General features: G+C 46.4%; 1 protein-coding gene across 3 annotated transcripts in view; it reads left to right on the top strand.

Annotated features, from left to right (window-relative positions):
• The window catches only part of NUMA1 (nuclear mitotic apparatus protein 1), a 213694-nt gene that overhangs the window by 178602 nt on the left and 12182 nt on the right, over positions 1-22910 (top strand). For all 3 annotated transcript variants that reach the window (XM_030199975.1, XM_030199974.1, XM_030199976.1), the window contains exons 19-23: positions 694-866; positions 2848-3079; positions 3504-3795; positions 9204-9340; positions 17785-18027. In XM_030199975.1, the coding sequence (XP_030055835.1) occupies positions 694-866; positions 2848-3079; positions 3504-3795; positions 9204-9340; positions 17785-18027 (1077 nt within the window). The remainder of the gene's footprint in view (positions 1-693; positions 867-2847; positions 3080-3503; positions 3796-9203; positions 9341-17784; positions 18028-22910) is intronic.

The raw sequence follows: 22910 nt of genomic DNA, 5'->3' as shown, positions 1-22910 counted from the left end.
GAGTAACTTTGCTATATAAAATGTAATCCTTAAGGGCTTGTAGTAGCCAATGAATAAAGACGACTTTGACCTTGCCTAGTATTCTTGAATGAATAAAAGAAGAGGAGCTTAGCCGAGATTGGGTGGCAGAGCCGGTGGCGAAAGGCGGGGATGGTGCTGGGCAGACTTATACGGTCTGTGCCAGAGCCGGTGGTTGGGAGGCGGGGTTGGTGGTTGGGAGGCGGGGATAGAGCTGGGCAGACTTATACGGTCTGTGCCAGAGCCGGTGGTTGGGAGGCGGGGTTGGTGGTTGGGAGGCGGGGATAGTGCTGGGCAGACTTATACGGTCTGTGCCCTTAAAAGGACAGGTACAAATCAAGATAAGGTATACACAAAAAGTAGCACATATGAGTTTATCTTGTTGGGCAGACTGGATGGACCGTGCAGGTCTTTTTCTGCCGTCATCTACTATATTACTATGACTTTTGAAAGAGAGAATAGTTTTCCTTATTTTGTAGTGCAGAGTTCTGTTACTAATACTGGCCTTGGAGAAAACTGAATTGTTTGCAGGTTGTGATCTCGTTTATTGCATCGGTGTAAGAATATCTAAAGCTTTAGAGGTCCATTTCCTTCAAAGAAAACATCTTTTATGGGAGTAACTCAAAGGCATTTGTTTTGTTAATTTTTTTGTCATGCTCCCTTACTTTTGAATAGTTGGAGTTTGCTAATCGACAGCTGCGGGAGTTGAGCAAGTCACAGTTGGCTACCGATACACTGAAGAGCCGAGATACCCTGTCCGTACCCCAGGCTTCCCAGATCCTAGCTGATGTCAGCACAGACAGCCTGAACATGAGTGAAGATGAAGAGCCTCCACTCATTTCAACCAGGTACCGAGGTGTTGTCACAAGTGGCATCATTAGTTAAAAAAAAAAAAAGTAGCACTCAGTTAACCTGGAACAAGCTGAAAGAGGACATCTTGAAATGAGGTCCTCTAACCCCACTGGATATACAGTCTAAATCAGAGGGAAAGAATTTTTTTAGAAGGCCATATTAATAGCTGTTGTCTGCATGAGAGGGTATGAGGGTTGCAAGGGGTAATAAGCTCTGAAGTTTACTCCCTGACCTCTGATGCGTATTAGAGCCACCCTTGCAGTTGCTTACTCTTCCCAGTGTTTCTGGCATTGCCCTGTTCTTAACAATCTCTACTGCCTCTCAAGTGGCTAGCCATGCACCTCGCACATGCACTTCACCCAACATTTCTGCTATTGTGTGCTTGCAGGACTTTAGTAAAACCTGGAAGTAGAATATGCAGCAATTAGAAACAGAAAAGCAAACATCTGAATAGAGGGTTAGCAGGAAGGAAATGCTGAGAGATAGGAGGGAAAGGATGGCAGTGCCCCCAGCCACTTTGAAAAAAGACTGTTTTGAGACCAGGAAATGTGTTGGGACACTTGGACCAGTTGACACTGCAGGTCCAAGACACATGGAGCCACCATGGGTCATATGCCCCATAGGCTGTGACTGGCAATGTTTCTTGACTGAAGATATCAGAATTTATTAGTCATTGGCTGCCTACCCTGTCCAACTCCTGTTAGATTTGTGTGGAATTGGAGAAAGTTGCTGTTGTACTCGCAGCTTCAGGAGAGAGAGAGAGAGAGATAGAGTACTTGACATCACTTCGCTCCTACCACCAGATTACCAAATGAAGTTAGCTATTCTTATCAGGAATACACCAGGAGATGGTGTGCGTGTGTGTGTGTGTATATGTATGTATATATACATAATACAGCCAAAATATATATATATGTATTTTTTTTGTTTTAGTTGTACCCCACACTTTCCCACTCATGGCAGGCTCAATGTGGCTTACATGGGGCAATGGAGGGTTAAGTGACTTGCCCAGAGTCACAAGAAGCTGCCTGTGCCTGAAGTGGGAATCAAACTCAGTTCCTCAGTTCCCTAGGACCAAAGTCCACCACCCTAACCACTAGGCCTCTCCTCCTCTGCCTTTGCTACTATTTCATGGAATGTTGCTACTATTGGAGATTCTGTTGCTACTATTTGAGATTCTGCAGGGAATGTTGCTATTCCACTAGCAACATTCCATGTAGAAGTTGGCCCTTGCAGATCACCAATGTGGCTGTGCAGGCTTCTACATGGAATGTGGAATAGCAACATTTCATGTAGAATCTCCAATAGTATCTATTTTATTTTTGTTACATTTGTACCCTGCGCTTTCCCACTCATGGCAGGCTTACATGGGGCAATGGAGGGTTACGTGACTTGCCCAGAGTCACAAGGAGCTGCCTGTGCCTGAAGTGGGAATCGAACTCAATTCCCCAAGACCAAAGTCCACCACCCTAACCACTAGGCCACTCCTCCACTGTTGCTACTATTTGAGATTCTACATGGAATGTTGCTATTCCATGTAGAAGTCGGCCCTTACAGATCACCAATGTGGCTGCGCAGGCTTCTGCTTCTGTGAGTCTGACGTCCTGCACTTAAGAAAAAAACAAAAACAAGATGGAGAAGACTAGAGAAAGTGACATGACTGTTGTGCTTGAAGGTTTGGACTCCCGTATCCCACGATTGATGATTAAAGTAAAGTTGCAGTACTTTCTGGCTGAGTTAGGAGCCAAGGTACCATTGGAGATTTGCCAACCAAATACAGAGATAAATAGAAATGGGAATAAATTTGGTGAGCTGTCACCCCTCGTTAAAGGTGACCTTTAATGGGGCAGTGGCATGGGTAGCTTTGAAATCATCAGAACTCCAAACATCACAAAACGGTTGTAGGATGTGAAAAAGAGTAAAAAAAAATCATTACTTCCATCTTGAGGTAAATTGTTGCTACTTACACCATTGTAGGAGGAAGGGTCGGTCCAACCAGGATATGGATGCTTCAGCCACTGGTACCGGGACTTTGCGCCAGAAAGAGGAATCTCTGGAGAGCCTCTACTTCACACCTATTTCCAACCGTGTGCAATCTAAGCTGGAAAGCAGCATCAGTTCCCTAGGAGATTTGTCCCTAGACTCGGAGAAAAAATCTCGCACAACTCGACGCCGTACCACGCAAATAATTAACATCACCATGGCAAAGGTAAATAGATAAGATATCTGAACATTATCTTACGTGTGAGCTGCATAGTTAAATCAGGTAATCTGACCTCTGAGGTATGTACAAAATGTGCTCTGACTGACTAAAAGAACAAATAACTTACTTCAGGATATACGTGACACTACACAAGTTGCACTGCTCCTATCACCCTTAGGTAGATGCACAAGTTTCTGTAGAGCAGTTCTTAAACCAGTTCTCAAGATTCATCCTACCGGTCGGGTTTGGTTTACAGGACATCCACATTGAGTGTGCATCCTAAAATCTGACTGGCTAGTTGTGTCCTGAGGACTCAGTTGAGAACCACTGCCGTAGAGTGATGACCAGTAAATACACATGAATACTGTGTCATTGTAAATTATGTACATGTGCAGATCTTATGTTCATTAACTTTTTATTTGTCTTCTAGAAAGTCACAGAGGAAGATTCAGACAGTGGTAATACAAGTGGAAACACTTCTTTCTACAGCCTACGGTCCGCACCATCCAGTCAGAGTCTCCATCAGCCAAATCTCAGGAAGGGATCACGTCCACAAGCTGCTTCCTCCTTACCTTCACTCGCCACATGCACCTCTCAGGAATCATTGACCAAGATGCAGGGTGCCTCTTCTGAGGAGAATCTAAGCCAGTCCGTGCTGCTGAGCTTGCCTGGCTACCGGCTTCCTGCCCGTAGATCTTCCCGGCTCTCTCAGGCATCCAACAGTGAGGATTTATTTTGTTTGATAAAATTTTTTGTCTTGTCGTCCAGTTCATCAATCAGTCCAAAACCAATGGGTTATGTCCATCAACCAGCAGATGGAGATGGAACCAATCACTTGCAATCTCTGTCCTAAAAAGGACACTGCAGCCACTGCTCAACAATATTTCTTTGTCTCCAGCAGATGGTGATGAACATACCGTGCATTGTGGTTCTGGACTGGTGTGGTGTTGCTCCTGGTCAATTAGAAAACTGGCTTCCCAGTGGCGCTTCCTTGGGCAAGGGAAGAATCCAGGGTTCAGCAGAGGATGGCCATAAATGTGGGGATAGCCAGAGGAGTTTGGGTCTCTCCGTTCCCCATTTACCCTATGATATCATGTTTTTTAGCCTCTCTTCCTGCCCCCTTCCATACCACAGCTGCCTTAAAACATTAATAAAAAAAAAAAAATTGAGGGAGGGAGAGAACTACTACTACTACTATTTAGCATTTCTATAGCGCTACAAGGCATACGCAGCGCTGCACAAACATAGAAGAAAGACAGTCCCTGCTCAAAGAGCTTACAATCTAATAGACAAAAAATAAATAAAGTAAGCAAATCAAATCAATTAATGTGAACGGGAAGGAAGAAAGGAGGGTAGGTGGAGGCGAGTGGTTACAAGTGGTTACGAGTCAAAAGCAATGTTAAAGAGGTGAGCTTTCAGTCTAGATTTAAAGGTGGCCAAGGATGGGGCAAGACGTAGGGGCTCAGGAAGTTTATTCCAGGCGTAGGGTGCAGCGAGACAGAAGGCGCGAAGTCTGGAGTTGGCAGTAGTGGAGAAGGGAACAGATAAGAAGGATTTATCCATGGAGCGGAGTGCACGGGAAGGGGTGTAGGGAAGGACGAGTGTGGAGAGATACTGGGGAGCAGCAGAGTGAATACATTTATAGATTAGTAGAAGAAGTTTGAACAGGATGCGAAAACGGATAGGGAGCCAGTGAAGGGTCTTGAGAGGGGTAGTATGAGTAAAGCGACCCTGGCGGAAGATGAGACGGGCAGCAGAGTTTTGAACCGACGGGAGAGAAGACTAAGTGCAGGTGTTCTGGTAAGCATTAGACTGTTCCAGGTTGGGGGATTTCAGCTGGCAGTGGGCCTAGTACATCTCAGGGGAGCTTCAGCAAACAGTCCAGTCTTGCAGCCTTTTTGTGCCAGCAGTGAGGTTCACGGTGGCGAATGGATGCACTACAGCCATGAGTTCTCAAATGCAAGGAGTTATACAGAGTGCACCAAGTACTACTGCTACTGCAGCCACCAGGGTGGTTTGGATCAGTATAGCTCTTGCTATGGCAGGATAGAGGGTGTTTCAACCATGGGGAGAGCCCTGCAAAAGTGTGTCCCAATGAAGGGGAGAGAGCTGCATTACTGGAGGGATCAGCTGCAGGAGTTTCCTCATAGTTCTGCATGTCATCCGCTGAAAGTGCAGTAACAGCGGTCATTTGGTCGTCATCTCCAGGCTTTCAACAAGACATCTGCATAACAGTGCTGGAGAGTGGTTTGCAGGAAAAGCTGTTGCTCCTGGGGGATTCCTCGCAGGAGCCATGAAGAGCTTTGGGTCCCTGGGGTCAGGGGACCTCTCTTCAGAGTTTATATTCCTTCATTGAGCCTACCTATCAAGGAAAGCTGAAGATGTTCTGCAAGGGAAGGAGTTGTATCTAGGTTCAGAGGAGTTCAGATAGACCAAGAGAACATGGTTGGAGGTGCAAGAAGATTGAGATGCTCAGACAGAGTTCTCTGCTGCAGATTCTGTGTGTGACAGTTCCTCCAGTAGAGTGAACAGGAGGACTTCAGTGCTGGATCCTATGGAGGAAGGAGATCTCTCTGAGGAATGGTGATAATCTCACAGTAGTTCAGCTGTTCTGTAGAGAATAGTTGTCAGCTATTACTGTGCAGTTCTTAGAGCCATTGAACATTTCTGAACCCCAGGAGCAAGACACAACTTATGTAGGTGGATCCTGACCTGGAAGGTATCTGTGGAGTGGGATGCTAAGGGTGGGCAGAGCCATGAGTAAGAAGCTATATCTGCTGGTTCCAGATGAGAAGGAGAAGCTTAAAGCAGCTCAAGATGGAAGCAGTTGTAATGGTTATTACAAAGGAGACCACTATCTTGATGGAAGGCGGCATAGCGTTGAAGGTTTTTCAGGCCTGAAAGCTAGAAACCTTGTTAAAACATGCATGTGCGTTAGAAACAGAGAAACATAATGGCAGATAAGTGCCAAATGGCCGGCCCATCCTCAGTAACCACAAACTCTGCTGTGACTTTAAAGGAAAGAAAATTATCAGATAAGACATCCATTTTTCCATAACACAGTTTTGTGCCCTACGTACACTGTGGCGAAAACAAATCTACCATTGGGATCACAGACACTGTGATGAATTACCATATCCAATCCCCTACGAAACACCACCACTGTAGGTGTTCTAAAATCATTCCTACCCACTATTTGTTTAGCATGTTCTGAGGACAGATGAGTTTCTTGCAAATAATCTGTGTCAATTTTTGATGGATAAGAGCTTGGACAATATTTTGTTTTGTCCTTTTTTAGGGGAGGAAATACTATCCCACATGCCAAGAAACCAATTTGGTGGCAACCCTAACGGAGAAAGAGATAAAGATAGCAAAAATAAGATCCATTATTGGTTGGAGTAGGGCTGTCCTAATCTGTAGCCCCTACAGATTTTTATTTTAATCTTTGTTTGGCCTGGTGATTCAAGATGGCTGCTTAGAGCGAATGTGTAGAAGCAGAGCTCCCGGCAAGTTAATCCTAGCTTTCGCTATGCCTAAGCGAAGGGGCAAATCGGCCAGCGCTGTGTCTTCTGGCCGACAAGCAGTCCCAGTGACCGGACCTATGGACTCATTCGTCCAGAATGTGCAAGGAATAGGATCTGTGAGCGGCACGCTGACGCCGGCTGGAGCAGTTGGAGGCCTGGATCCGACGCTTGTGCTTGAAACAACATTGAGCCCAGATCAGAGGACCCCGCAACCGCAGCGTGTGAGCACCCCTAGGACGGCGTCTATCATGGAAGATCCTGATAGACCTGAGACGCGGGAACAACTCGGGGTTGACTCGGAGAGCCCCGCAACTGTGGAGGCTGGAACCGCTGCGAGACAAACAACTTTATTAGCAGGGGAATCCTTGGCTGCGAGAACTGAGATAAGTACTTCCTTGAACATTAATCTACCTATGCAAATGTTTGCTTCGTTAGAAAAACCATCTGAAGTAACTCTCGATTCATTGTGGGCCTTGATTGCCTCATTTGGTAAGGCGTTACGTCCTCAAATTAATCAGCTAGAATTGAAAACTCAAACTTTAACGGAAGATATGAGTAAAATAAAAACTGAAGTTAAATTATTGGATGAGAAAATAAAGAATATCGACCAAAGGGGGAAAAAAAACCTCAAGATATTCAAGCGATGACGGTTAAAAGATTTGACGAACTTACGTAGGAAAATTGAAGTAATAGAAAATAATCAAAGAAGTAAAAACCTTAGGTTTACTAATTTTCCAAGAATAAAAACAATGTCACCAGAAGAAATGTTATTAAAATATATTAAAGATATACTTCAAATTCCAGCAGAAGCAATACCACCTTTCTTACAAACATATTATTTGCCGGGGAAAATACCAGAAGATCAGATCTCAGAATCACCTTTGGATGTGTCAGCATTGTTAGAGTCTTCGGACTCCGAAAAAGTTATTTCCTCTACTTTAATTGCCACGGTGGGTGATGAGACTTTTCTTTAAAAATAGAAATAAAGACTTTTATGGACTAAAAGTAAGAATATTCCCAGATGTGACAAGAGAGACCCAAAAAAGAAGGCGTCAATTTCTTCTAAGCAGACCTGGAGTACAGCAGATGGGTGCATCCTTTTTTTTGCATTACCCATGCAAATGCATAGTTAGATATCAATCTATTAAATATGTTTTCTTCGAACCTAAACATCTCACTGAATTCTTAGCAACCAAGAGAATTGAAAGAGAGACTCAAGTGAGAGAGAAACACTCCTTGCAGCTCTACATGTTTGCTCTTTTTTTTCTTTGTTAATATCATTATTTGGACTATTCCTCTAAGTCATAAATCTTGAATCGTATTTGTGGACTTTAGTGGTTTAAATATAAATTGAGGGAAGGATTATGGTCCACGCCCTCTTTTTTTTTTTTTCTTTCTGTTCTTTGTTAATTGTTTTCTTATTTAACCACTTTGTGGACAAGCGTGTATTGCTTGGTATGTAATTATTAAAAACTATCAAACATATAAACGGCGAGTGACCGTACTCACCGCAAATGTGCAGTAGAGACCTTCTCTGCCCCGCCCCCACGTCAATACGTGATGACGGGGGGAGGGGGGCGGGACAGAGAGGGAAACTGCGAGGGAGGGAGGGAACCGCTGACGTCGCTACCGCTCCCCCCCCCCTCCTAAGGTAGCCGCTACCGCCCCCCCACCCCCGGAGTCGCCACCACCCCCCCTTCACCCGGCCCGGGCCCTCTCTTCGTTATTCAACTTACAGCAGCGCCGAAACAGCAGCAAGCAGCTCAGCTTCAGCTCCCGTCGGCCTTCCTTCCCTGCCTGTGCCCCGCCCTCGCCGACGTGACGTCACACGAGGGCGAGGCACAGGCAGTGAAGGAAGGCCAACGGGAGCTGCTGCTTGCTGCTGTTTTGGCGCTGCTGTAAGTTGAATAACGAAGAGAGGGCCCGGGCCGGGTGAAGGGGGGGGAGGGAGGGGGAAGGAAAACCCCAATACCAGCCCGTTTTTACGGGCTCAACTGCTAGTAAATAAATAAAAAATCTTTGTTTTGCCCTAAAGAGCTGGTTTGATTTGCAGTGACGTAGCTACAGGTGGGCTTGGGTAAGCACAGGCCCACCCATTCTTGACTCAGGCCCACCAAAAAATTTCAGTGGCAGCCACCTTGCGCTCTTCTGCCCCCAAATCTGGCATTCCACTCAACTCCTGGCAGCTCCCCCCCCCCTCCTTCTGTAATCTACCTCAGCATCTTCACCGGCACAACAGCGTTGCACCTTTGCTGCCAGCATCAGCCCTGCAGGCTTTCCTCTGCCGCATCCTTCCGTCATCAACATCACTTCTGTTTCCTAGACATGCCAGGGCAGACAATGAAGGTACATCACTGCTGCACTGGCGAAAATGCTGAGGTAGACCGGGGCATCTGCCAGGCCACAGGCAGGGGGCTAATGCTGGATCTGGGTTTGGAGGGAGAGAGATGCAGGACAAAGGGGGGGGGGGGGTGTTTGGTGGGCCCATCCATTCTAACTGTGGGCCCACCCAAAATGAATGATAAATCTGGGAATGCCACTTTGTTAGACCTGAATTTGGGCGATAAGAGTGCCTAAGTCTTGGTCCCCCTCTTTATTCATTGCAGGTAGGAACAGTTTTTATTTGGGCACATGTCAGGATGAGCCAGATCCATTGGAGGACTGGAATCGAATTGCAGAGCTGCAACAGCGGAACAAAATCTGCCCTCCTCACCTGAAGACTTCTTATCCACTAGAATCCCAGGTAAGAACCATATCAATATGGAATTTTTTTTTTTTTTTTTTAAAGATTTGGCCATCTCCATAGGTAAGAGATTATTGTCAAAATCCTACTAAGGCTAAGTGTCTCCACCAGCTACTCCTGAATCTTAGGACATCTCCTTCCATACTGGGCACTTTGTCTCCCCATTGATATAGGTTTTATCCTTCTTCCACTTACTCCTCTTTGCCCTTTTCTGACCCCTGCCCTGCCAGTCTTGAGGTCCTGTTTTTTTCGTACACACCTCCCCACTTGATTCAGGAGAAACGTCCAGACCCAGGTTATGATATTTGCGTTTCGTTCACTTTGTTCCCTTCCCTTGATCCATCATTATTTTTTCAGCCACATTTTCCTGTGTCGCCCAATAACACTTCTAACCAGCCTCCTATTTTTCTCTTCCCTTCCTCCTTCCCTCCCTCTCTCTCTCTCTTCCATTCCATTGAATCTGGAGGATCCTGGTTTGATTCCCAGACCTAGTTGTGTCTCTCTGCCACCATATAAATTCTGGGAAGTGGTGATACTTAACTGGAATTAGGGTGCACACGTACTGCGTTCTGGTCAGAGGTGCAATCTGGGGTCCAAGGTTAAGTGCTATCTGCAGTGTCAAGTCTAGAGAAGGTTATAAAAATTTGAAAAATATCTCCAGTAGTTACATAAGTATTGCCATACTGGGACAGACCAAAGGTCTATCAAGCCCAGCATCCTGTTTCCAACAGTGGCCGATCCAGGTTACAAGTACCTGGCAAGATCCCAGAACAGTACATTTTATGCTGCAATCCTAGAAATAAGCAGTGGATTTTCCCCAAGTGCATTTTAATAATGGTCTATGGACTTTTCCTTTAGGAAGCAATCCAAACATTTTTTTAAACCCCGCTAAGCTAACTGCTTTTACTACATTCTCTGGCAATGAATTCCAGAGTTTAATTACACATTGAGTGAAGAAAATCTTTCTCGGAATTGTTTTAAATTTACTACTTTGTAGCTTCATTGCTTGCCCCCTAGTCCTAGTATTTTTGGAAAGTGTAAACAATTCACGTCCATCCGTTCCACTCCATTATTTTATAGAACTCTATCTTCCTCAGCGACCCTCCAGACCGGTCAAGACGCGTGGGTTATGTCCTCCTACCAGCAGAGGGAGACTGAGAAAACACTAAGCTTTTGAAGCCTGTATATATAACCTGTGCAGAACCTCCACTAGCCAGTATTTTCTCAGTCTCAGCAGAGGTAGCAGTTGACAGCCTGTGCAGTCTCCAATAATCTGGTGAGGTAGTTTGTCATTGGGTCGTAGGATTTTTTCCTTCCAAACTTTATTCTGTTGCAGTACCCTGTACGTGTGTGTAAAAAAAAAAAAAAGTGCTTTGGGGCCCTGGGTTTGGTGGGGCCCAGTTTTTCCCCCTGGGGTGTTACACTATGTTTGGGTCCCTTGTGCTGCTCTCTATTTCTGTTTGCTTGGCAGCTTTGTGCCTCGGCTGCTTTCTCAGTATTGTAGCCTTGAGTGCCTTACAATTTCCAGATGCCAGAGTTAGAGTACTGTGCCTTTAAGGTCAGTTATTCTATTTCATTTTGCTTGCCAGCTTTGTGCCTCGGCTGCTTTCTCAGTATTGTAGCCTTGAGTGCCTTACAATTTCCAGATGCCAGAATTAGAGTACTGTGCCTTTAAGGTCAGTTATTCTATTTCGTTTTGCTTGGCAGCTTTGTGCCTCGGCTGCTTTCTCAGTATTGTAGCCTTGAGTGCCTTACAATTTCCAGCTGCCAGAGTTGGAGTACTGTGCCTTTAGGGGCATTTATTTCTTTATTTTCAGCGGACCGAACGGGGGTTTCGATTCCTTGCTGGAACGAGAGAGCAGCGCTTTCTTCAGTGCTTTTGCAGTGTGAGTGAGTTTTTGGTTTGGCGCGTTTGCGGAACAGCTTTTCCCTTCCCTCGTGGTTTATGGCGGCCCAGCTCCTCCGATGTCGCTCGTGGCGAGGGGTAGAGGCGCCGGGCGCTCAGTGTAGCTTTGCGGTGCACCTATAAAGGTGGCTGCGGCACCCCCCCCCCCCCAACTTGACCGCGGAGGGATCGATGGTGTCGGGGGTCATCGGGAGCGTAGGCAGGGCCGCTGTCAGCGGGAACAGTTTCGGCGGGAACAACCGCCATCTTGAGTCTGACGCGGCCTGTGGAGCCAGCTGTTTTTGGGCCTGCGGCCTCCGTTTTTGGCACAAAAGGGCCTAATGACGGTCCAGGAATGGTGGGCTTTCCTCCAGATTTTGTCTGGACGCGGTATCAGACCTGGAGATCGGGCCCCCACCCCCCCCCCCCCCCCCCAATTGGAAGAGGGGGCTATTTCTGTCTTGGCTGAGAGACCACGGTTAGAGTGGTCAGAGGACAGGCAATGTTTTTCTCCTGTAGCTGCAGAAGCTGTGCTTAGTGATCTGGGGGAGTCAGATGGAATTGACGGCTCTCAGGAGCAGGATTGTTGGATTCCTGGAGAGGATCCTTCAGTAGTGCGGATTTTCCATAGAGATGAGCTGTCAGAACTCATAGATCAGGTGTCGTCCACCCTTCAGTTTGGTCCTGAGGTGGCTTTGGGGGAAACTGTCCAGGATCCGTTGGTGAAGGGCATTCAGCGTCAGGCGTGATCCTTCCCTATGAACAAGGATCTCCGGGAGATGATTTGTCAGGAATGGGATTTGCCGTGTAAGGTGGCAAAGGCAATGGCGAGGCTTTATCCCCTCCCTCAGGACGATAGGGATTCCTTTAAGGCTCCCACGGTAGATGCAGTAGTGACGGCAGTAATTATAGCTACGGCTATCCCGGTTGATGGAGGAACGGCCCTCCGTGATCCTCAGGATAGGAAGTTGGGATCTTTTCTCAAGCGTTGTTTTGTTTTGTCGGCTCTAGCCCTGCAGGCCTCGGTTTGTGGGGGTCTGGTAGCTCGGGCATGTTTTCGTTGGGCCGAGAAGCTCCTGGATGATTCGGTAGATGTTGGTTCTTCTGGGGGTCAGGAGTTAGCCGACTTGGACATGGGTTCATCCTTTTTGTCTGAGGCTTTTATGATTTGTTGCCTACTTCAGACAAAAAATATGGCAATGGTTGTGGGTCTCTGCCACTTAAGGGAGCTATGCTCTTTGGAGAAGATTTGGACAAGTTAATGTGAGGTCTTAGTGATACCAAGGTTCTATGGCTTCCAGATTTTCGGTTCAAGGCAGGGGCCAGAACTAGTTCCTCTCGGGGACGGTTTAGGGAGGCTCAGCGGTATAGGCCGGGCAGATCGAGTGGGACCTACCCCTAGCTGTCTGTTTGTCTGTCCAATTTAGATTGTAAGCTCTGTTGAGCAGGGACTGTCTTTTCATGTTAATTTGTACAGCGCTGCATAAGTCTAGTAGTGCTATAGAAATGTTTAATAGTAGTAGGACCTCTAGGGGTCGGTTTTTCCAGCGCACACAGTTCTTTCGTGAGAGTCGTCGCGGAGGGCGTGGCTTTTCCGCGGGAGGTTAGTATTCAGGCCGCAATTCCCAATGAAGGTGTGCGGGCTCAGGCTCTGGTGCATGTTGGGGCTCGGCTGAGTCTGTTTTACCAGAGCTGGGCCCAAATCAGGTCAGATCAGTGGGTTCTCAAGGTGTTTCGAGGCGGATATACGCTGGAATTCGAAAGCTGTTCTCCCGAAGTGTTTCTGGAATCCCTCTGTCGGTCTTGGAGCAAGAGGGCAGCAGTGAGGGACACTCTGCGGTGGCTGCTCGCGTTGGGAGCCATGGTTCCTGTTCCTTCAGATCAGCAACGCTCAGGGTGCTATTTGATCTATTTTGTGGTCCACAAGAAAGAGGACACTTTTCGTCCCATTTTAGATCTCAAAAGGGTCAATGCGGCACTCAAGGTGCCCTCTTTCCGGATGGAGACGTTGCGGTCGGTCACTGGTGCGGTCCGGAAAGGAGAGTTTCTCACTTCCCTGGATTTGACGGAAGCTTATCTTCACTTTCCTTCGTGCAGCCTTTTGGTTCCAAGTTACAGGGTCCGATTCGTCGGTTCCTTGCAGAGAAGGCACCGACGGCCCGTACTTATCGTCAGGTCCTGGGCCTGATGGCGGCGACCATAGAGGTAGTTCCGTGGGCCAGGGCGCACATGCGTCAGGTACAGTCAGCTCTGCTCAGTCGTTGGTCCCCTCTGTCGCAGGACTTGGAAATGTGTTGTCCGCTGTCGGTGGCCCCTCGTCTCAGTCTCCGCTGGTGGCTCAACCCGCGCAATTTGGGAAAAGGAATGCCGTTGGAGTCCCCACAGGGGCTGGTAATGGTCACGGATGCCAGTCTGCAAGGTTAGGGGGCACATTGTCTCGGTCAGGTAGCTCAAGGCCGGTGGTCTCGGGCAGAAGCAGAGTGGTCCATCAACCGGCTGGAAACTCGGGCCATTCGGGTGGCGCTCCAGGCCTTGACGTCAGTGGTTCGCCACAAGGCAGTCCGAGTGCTCTGTGACAATGCCATGGCAGTAGCATATGTCAACCGTCAAGGGGGGACGAAGAGCCTTGGCGGCGCAGTTGAACTCATCTTCAGGCTCTCTTGGCAGCGCATGTGGCCGGGGTAGGTCACATAGATGCAGATTATTTCAGCAGGCACACTCTAGATCCCAGAGAGTGGTCTTTTCTTCGGTCAGTGTTCCAGTGAGTTGTGTCGGTCTGGGGACTTTCGGTGATCTTAGGGCAACGGCTCGCTATGCGCAAGTTCAGAGATTTTTTTCAGTCGCTGAAGAGACCCTTGAGCGGAGGGAATCGACGCTCTTCTGTTGCCTTGGCCTCGGGAGTGACTGTATGTGTTTCCTCCGTGGCTGTTAGTCGGTCGAGTAATATAGCACATCGAACATCACTCCGGTCAGGTGATTCTGGTAGCTCCGGATTGGCAGCGTCGACCATGGTACGGAGACCTGGTACGGTTGGCAGGGGCGGCGGCCCTGCCTTTGTTGGGATCAGTTCTGTGTCAAGGCCCGATAATCATGCCGGATCCGGCTCGGTTTTCGCTTATGGCTTGGCTCTTGAGCGGCACAAGTTGAAGAAGGGGCTTTCGTCCAGTGGCTTTGCTACGATGTTGAGTTGCCGTAGACGATCCACTTCCTTGGCGTATGTCCGGGTTTGGAGAATCTTTGAGCACTGGTGTGAAGACCATCGAGTTCGGCCGTTTCACTCTTCGGTGGCGGAAGTTTTGGAATTTTTGCACGATGGTGTTGATAGGGGTCTGGCCTTGTCTACACTGAAGGTTCAGGTGGCAGCTTTGTCATGTTTTCGTGGGAAGCTTCAGTGAAAGTCCTTCGCGTCTGTGCCTGAGGTAGTGCGTTTTTTGAAGGGTGTTAAGTTGCTGCGTCCGCCTCAGTGACGGATGGTGCCTCCATGGGATTTGAAGCTAGTTTTGGATGCTTCGATCAGGCCTCCGTTTGTGCCTCTGGTATCGGCATCTTGTAAGGATTTATCTTTAAAGACGGTCTTGTTGGTGGCGATTACTTCAGCACGGAGTGTTTCAGAGCTTCAGGCTTTGTCTTGTAGGGAACCATTTTTGTCCTTTCTGAGGGAAAGGTTTCGTTGCGGACGGTGCTTTCCTTTTTTGCCCAAGGTGGTTTCCGAGTTCCATGTTAATCAGGTCATCTCTCTGCCAGTGTTGGGTGATATGGCTGGAGATTCGGAGCAGCGTGGTATTGCCAAGCTGGATGTCAGGAGAGTTTTGAGTTGTTATCTCTCTGGAACTCAGGACTTCAGAGCCTCTGACCGTTTGTTCGTTCTTCATGGTGGCCCAAAGAAGGGTGCAGCGGCTCCTAAGGTGACCATAGTACGGTGGTTGAAGGAGGCGGTTGCATCTGCTTACTTGGTGAAGGGTCCTGTGGTGCCTAGGGGCTGGTCTGCTCATTCCACTAGGGGAATGGCAGCCTCGTGGGCGGAGAATAGTATGATTTCTCTGTTAGATATTTGTCGGGCTGCGGTTTGGTTTTCGTTGCATTCCTTTGTGAAGCATTATAGGATTCCTGTGCATGCAAAGGACGAGGTGCGCTTTGGGGCAGCAGTTTTGACCTCTGGCCTTAGTAGGTCCCTCCCGTAAGTTAGTTACTGCTCTGGTACGTCCCACGCGTCTTGACCGGTCTGGAGGGTCGCTGAGGAAGGTGAAATTAGATCTTACCTGCTAAATTTCTTTCCTCTAGACCCTCCAGACCGGTCAAGAGCCCGCCCTGTCTGTATTGGAGGCCAGGAGGTGTGTTTGTTGGATAATTCTTGGCTGCTGTAGATTGTTGTTTCTCTAATTGCAGACTGTTTATTTCTGTTTTGTGATAGGAGTCCGGGACAGGTGGGGCTCTTCTTTGATAGTCCACCTGTAGAAGCCCAACTGTTTTATCAAAGGCAAAGGAACATGTTTCCGTAAGAGCAAGCGGAAGATGTTTCTTGTTTTTGCAGTTTAATGTGACCACGTACAGGGTTGCTAGTTGTTGTTAGTGTTTTTTGTTTCTCTGCTTTGTCAGGGTTATACTGGCTAGTGGAGGTTCTGCACAGGTTATATATACAGGCTTCAAAAGCTTAGTGTTTTCTCAGTCTCCCTCTGCTGGTAGGAGGACATAACCCACGCGTCTTGACCGGTCTGGAGGGTCTAGAGGAAAGAAATTTAGCAGGTAAAATCTAATTTCACCTTATCTCCCCTCAGCCGTCTTTCCTGCAAGCTGAAGAGCCCTAGCATTTTCAGCCTTTCTTCATAGGGAAGTCGTCCCACCCCCTTTATCATTTTTGTCACCCTTCACTGTACCTTTTCTAATTCCAGTATATCTTTTTTGAGATGTGGTGGCCAGAATTGAACACAATATTTGAGGTGCAGTCGCACCATGGAACGATACCAAGGCATTTATAATGTCCTCATTTTTGTTTTGCATTCCTTTCTTAATAATACCTAACATTCTATTTGCTTTCTTAGCCACCACCAAATACTGAGCAGAGGGTTTCAACGTATCATCAACCATGACGCCTAGATCCCTTTCCTGGTCGGTGACTCCTAACGTGGAACCTTGCATTACGTAGCTATAATTTGGGTTCCTCTTTCCCACATGCATCACTTTGCACTTGCTCACATTAAATGCCATCTGCCATTTAGACGCCCAGTCTCCCAATCTCATAAGGTCCTCTTGTAAATTTTCACAATCCTCTTGCGATTTAACCACTTTGAATAACTTTGTGTTGTTAGCAAATTTAATTACCTCACTAGTTACTCCCATCTCTAGATCACGTATAAATATGTTAAAAACCAGCGGTCCCAGCACAGACCCCGGGGGAACCCCACTATCCTTCTCCATTGAGAATACTGACCATTTAACCACTTTTTAATCCACAATAGGATACTACCCCCTGTCCTGTGGCTCTCTAATTTCCTCTGGAGTTCTTCATGAGCTATTTTGTCAAACGCTTTTTGAAAATCCAAGTACACAATATCGACCAGATCACCTTTATCTACATTGTTGTTCTCCTCTTCAAAGAAATGTAATAATGCAAGATTTCCTTTCACTAAATCCATGTTGGCTTTGTCTCATTAATACATGCTTCTGAATATGCTCTGTAATTCTGTTCTTTAGTCTCTCCATTTTGCCCTGCACCAACGTCAGGCTCACCAGTGTATAATTTCCCGGATCTCCTCTGGACCCTTTTTAAAAATTGGCATTACAATGACCACCCTCCAATCTTCTGGTAACATGTTTGATTTTAAAGGTAAATTACAAATTACTAACAATAGTTCCGCAAGTTCATTTTTCAATTCTATCAGTACTCTGGGATGAATACCATCCGATCCAGTCGATTTGCTACTATTTAGTTTGCCAAATTGTGCCATTACATTTTCCAGGTTTATAGAGATTTCATTCAGTTTCTGTGTCTCGTTAGTTCTGAATACCATTTCTGGCACCGATATCTCTCCCACATCTTCCTCGATGAAGACTGAAGCAAAGAATTCATTTAATCTCTCTGTTATGGCTTTGTCTTCCTTGATAACCCCTTTTATCCCTCGGTCATCTAGCGGTCCAACCAATTCTTTTGCCGGCTTCTCACTTTTAATATACCTAAAAAAATTTTTTACTATGTGTTATTGCCTCCCAACGTAATCTTTTTTGCAATTGAAAACTCATTTCTGCATCCTACTGGAAGCCAGCTTCTGTTGAGCTAGAAACCCAAAGTAGAAGAAACCACTAAGCCAGAAATACAATAAAACACACAAGTTGTGAGTTTTTGTGTGTCAAATTGAGTAAGTCTAAAAGGTGGAGATCTGGGGGAGGGTGGGGGTTAATTTGTATTTGTCAAGGTGCCTCTCTTAGTTACTATATTACTCAACTCTAGTTTCAAATCTCACATCACTGTAAAGATGATGCTATGGATGTTATCACTATAATCAGTCTCCCTCCTTTTCTTCTTTTTTTTCTTCTCATACAATATGCCTCTTTGTTCTACCAGTCTTCCCGCTGCACATCCAAAATCACAGACGAGGAAGTGAAGACAGGCGACCCAAAGGAAACGCTGCGCCGCGCCAGCATGCTGCCATCACAGATCCATGATTCCACCACTGCTGCCTCCCGCCGTTCGACAACTGTGGCACCATCCACGTTTGAGCAGAGCTGGGGCACTGGCAGTGTCACCACCCGGCAGCAAATGAAGCGAGTGTCTGAGGAGTCTCATCATGGCCCTGAAACACCAGAGGTATGCACTTCAAAAAGCCAGCTGTAGTCGGTCCTTGTAGTAAAAAACGCAGTCTTTTTATTAGTAGATTAAAAGCTCCAAGATACTTAACGTAGAATGCCTGACATGACCGTGTTTCGCCATTATAAAAATAGCTGCATCAGGGGCAGTGGGTCACTGTAAATGAAAATAAAATCATTCAGTATCTAAAAAAAAAAACATTTTAAAAGCATAGTAATAAACTATAAAAACTCGGAACATTCAGAGGAACTGGTGTTTTTATAGCTTATTTATCTATTTAAATTCTTTTAAAGGATGTGTTTCATGTGTATTGGCACATTGCTTTTGCACCTAGACATTTGGTTTGTTTAGCAAGGTGCTGTTAAGAGTTCCTCTGAATGCAGATTCGGTTTCTGCCAAACCCGAGCAGCCAATTTCAGCGGCCTTCATCTCTGCCCACAGCTGCTGCTTTCCACGTCCACTTATCTTTCCTTGCCTCGTGTCCCCGTGGCTAGACATGCACTACCCGAGAATCCATTCTGCCGTTTCCACAGTTCCTCTTGTTTCTAATGCTGCTGTAAACTGATCTCTTAAGTGAGACCCAGAAGTTTGCAGCATTAGCAGAAACGAGAGGAACTGTTGGGACAGCAGTGCAGACTTGTCTCCAGTTCTTCCTCTCTTTGGGTCAGGTTTGTGCTGCCAAAGGTACACACGTTGGCAGCCTGTATTGGGAGCGTATGCACCTGTGAGGGAACAGACCTGTGGTGCCTGAGGAGACAGACATGCAGAGGATACTTGGGTTTCAAAGGGTTGAAAGAAGACTGTTTTTGCACATGATCGCATTGAGCAGGGGTTGGGTTATATTTTTATTTTTTCCATTTATAGCCCTCTTATTAATTAAGCAGGTAACAACAAAAAAATTCACAATAAAATTAAATAAGCAAATATACAAAGACTGATTGTTACATTTGTACCCCGCTTTTTCCCGCTCATGGCAGGCTCAATGCGGCTTACATGGGGCAATGGAGGGTTAAGTGACTTGCCCAGAGTCACAAGGAGCTGCCTGTGCCTGGCCCTTACAGATCATCAATGTGGCCGCGCAGGCTTCTGCTTCTGTGAATCTGACGTCCTGCACGTACGTGCAGGACGTCAGACTCACAGAAACAGAAGCCTGCGCAGCCTTCTACATGGAATGTTGCTAGTGGAATAGCAACATTCCATGTGGAATCTCCAATAGTAGCAACATTCCATGTAGAATCTCCAGTAGTATCTATTTTATTTTTGTTAAATTTGTACCCTGCACTTTTCCACTCATGACAGGCTCAATGCGGCTTACATGGGGCAATGGAGGGTTAAGTGACTTGCCCAGAGTCACAAGGAGCTGCCTGTGCCTGAAGTGGGAATCAAACTCCCAGTTCCTCAGGACCAAAGTCCACCACCCTAACCACTAGGCCACTCCTCCACATTCAACATTCAATACTGGCTCTTTTCCCCTTAGTCTGTTTACTTATATGACACAGGCTTGCATAAATAAGTGTGTTTTATAACCTCTTAAATTACATAGAAAAATGGAAAAATGTAGTCAGATAAAAAGACCTTATGGCCTATCCAGTCTGCCCATCCATGTCATCTACTCTAAGAAACATAAGCATTGCCATACTGGGACAGACCGAAGGTCTTTCCAGCCCAGTATCCTTTTTCCAGCAGTGGCCAATCCAGGTCACGAGTACCTATCAAGATCCCAGGACAGTAAAACATATTTTATGCTCCTTATCCTAGAAATAAGCCGTTGATTTTCCCTAGTCCCATCTTAATAATGTCTTGCTGACTTTTCTTTCAGGAAATTATCCAAACCTTTTTTAAACCCTGCTGAGTTAACTGTTTTTACCACTGTCCCTTTCTTGTACTTGTCCCAAGCTTTCTTCAGATATAGTTTTTATTTCTATTACCTCCACTGGAAGACCATTCCACGAATTCACCACCCTTTTCATGAAGAAGTATTTCCCCAGGCTACTGTTGAGTCTTCCATTTCATCTTCATCCTATGCCCCCTCATTCCAGAGCTTTCTTTCAATTGAAAGAGACTTGCCTCTTGTGCATATATACAACATAGTTATTTAAATGTCTCTTTCATATCTTCCCTCTCTTGCCTTTATTCCAGACTCAACATGTTGACGTCTTTAAGTCTGTCTCCATATATATTGATAATCTAGAGCCCATTGCAATATTTTCAGTGCTGCCTTTTTCTGAGAGTTCTGGTCCTGAGTGACTTTAGGATTTTGGATTACTATAAAATATGCCTGGTACTGGAGAAGTGTTCAGCGCTGCGTGCATCTGGTAGCGCTATACAAATAATAATAATAATGTTGAAACCAGAATCAGGCTTTCTTAATTTTTTGTGTGTGGGGGGGGGGTTATGTTGAGTTCTGTGGAGAAATGTCATTTTCTGCATACAGTTTTCAGGTGAGGGGGGGGCTTATATACAAGCAGAATATATGGCTGGTCCAGTGTACAGGATCTGGGGTCATTATTTTTTATATTAGGGTCTTAGGCTATATAGCTTAACTGCTACAATTTTTGCTAAGTGCAGCTTGTGATTGCAAACTTTTCATTGCATTTTTTTTCCTGTGTCAGCCACCTGGCAAAGTATCCTTAGTGAGAGGGCTCTCCTTCTCCAGTCTTCATTTGAGTGCTAAAACCAAAAATGTCATTTTCTCTGATATTATTTTGAATTATGGTATATCAAATTCTGATATTAAATAATAACCAGACCTCTGAGGTGGCCTCCATTTTTGTACGTCATGGGGAGGAGGGACTATCTCATCTCTTGCCTCAGGCAGCAGATTGCCTTGAGATACCCGATGGGGTGGGGGTGGGGCTGGGGGCACAGCTAAGGTTCACCTAGAGCATCTGATAACCTTTGGCTGGTCCTGCCAGCTAGTCGGCACGTCTTACGAGGGGAGTGTAAAAGTCTCTATAGTACTGTTCAGTGCCATTTAAAATCTGCTCCTAGATGTTTGGAGGGCAACCATTTTGCAGCTTTTAAGCAGTACAAAAAATTACTGGTGTACTGCGTAAATGGGTTTGCTGATCATTGAGGAGGGAGAAAAGATGGTTACCACTAACAGCAGTGGCAACTAATTTGTGGGGTTGAGGAAGAATTTTGAAGAAGGTGTCTCTCCAGCTAGGGCTTGCGATTAATCGTATAGTTAAAGGTATGTTGTTGATTGATTTTCACCCCCCTCCCTCCCCCCGCAGTGCAGCTCCTTGTGACTCTGGGCAAGTCACTTAAGCCTTTATTACCCAGAGTTGCAAGGAGCTGCAGTTGGGGGGGAGGGGGGGACACAACCTTTAATTGTGTGATTTAATGGCGATTAATTTGTCAAAATGCAGCCTTAATAAACTTAAAATATAAAAAGTAATGATAACAAATACAAATATAAAGATTGTAAAACAGAATGCTGAATAGGCTTAAACAGCCTTTCAGTTTTCACAGCCTACTTCAGAAGAGCAAGCCTAACTCCAACCCTTGGGCCAGGAATGTCATCTGGGTGGCGGAGGGGTGGGCAGAGAGACTTCCAGATGAAAAAATGGAGAAACACAACAGAAAGGCAAGCTCTTTACTAGGCAGTGGGTTAACCTAGTGATTCCCAAATCTGGTCCTGGAGGCACCCCAGCCAGTCAAGTTTTCAGGATACCCACAATGAATATTCATGAGAGCAGTTTGCATGCACTGCCTCCACTGCATGCAGATCTATCTTATGAATATTCATTGTGGATATACTGAAAACCTGACTGGCTGGGGTGTCTCCGGGACCAGGTTTGGGAACCACTGGGTTTAACCCGTGGAGCAGCAGTTAAAAGCCTAACCATCTTATTGTGCAGACTAGGAAGTCCATATCAGTCTTCATGTGCTGTCATCTACAATGCTACTTTATCATGCAGATTGCTTTAAATTTTATCCAGAATGACTGAATTATGAATTGTGGGATGTATTTAACTGCCTTGAGCCCACTTTGCAAGTAATAGAGCTGTGTGAGTACTGCAGCAGCACTGCCATTGTGCTGGCTCCTGAGACAGGCTGAACTGCTGTAGCACAATCCATGCTCTTGTCAGTGGTTCCCAGACCTGATCCTGGAGGCATCCCAGCCAGTCAGGTTTTCAGGATATTCACAATCAATATTCATGAGAGAGATTTGAATGCACTGCTGCCACTGCATACACATTTCTTTCATGAATATTCATTGTGGATATCTTGAAAACCTGACTGACTGGGGTGCCTCCAGGACCAGGTTTGGCAACCACTGCTCTATGGGACACATGATCAAAAGCAAACGCGGGTGCTGGAGGCCAGTAGTGCCATACTAATGCCCGTCTTTGCTCCCACCCAATGATCAGAGCTAGTGAGCGCGTGTAACAATGCACTCCCAGATCTGAACACAATGAGCATGCAAATTAATTTGTTATGTAAGCCGCATTGAACCTGAGCTTTCTTGGGAAAATGCAGGGTAGAAATGTCATAATAAATTACCTATTCCTCCCCAGTGCTAGCAGGCAGCATGTCAAACAAGGGTGCTGCTCCAGTGCAAACCCTGTGCCAGCTCAGAGCTGTCGTTAAGGTTTGCAGAGCATTAGGGAGAAATAGCCCTTTCCAGCATGCATCTGCACGCTAGCAGGCCTCCCCATTCCACCCCGGACAGAGGACCCTACTCCTCCCCCCCCCCCCCCCCCCCCCCCCCCCAGTGGTCACACAGTGGACCTCCGGCCCTCAAGCCCTCTCTATCCGGGGGGAGGGGAGGGGTTGGTTGGTTGGGCTGGAGGTCTCTCATGTCCAGGGGGGGATGGGGTTCTCCAGCCCTGTTTGACAGGTCTGGGCTTTTTTTTTTTTTTTAACTTTTTAAACGT

Source organism: Microcaecilia unicolor, chromosome 4, assembly GCF_901765095.1.
Source record: "Microcaecilia unicolor chromosome 4, aMicUni1.1, whole genome shotgun sequence".
NCBI lineage: Eukaryota > Metazoa > Chordata > Amphibia > Gymnophiona > Siphonopidae > Microcaecilia > Microcaecilia unicolor.
This window is presented reverse-complemented; position numbering and strand designations above follow the sequence as displayed.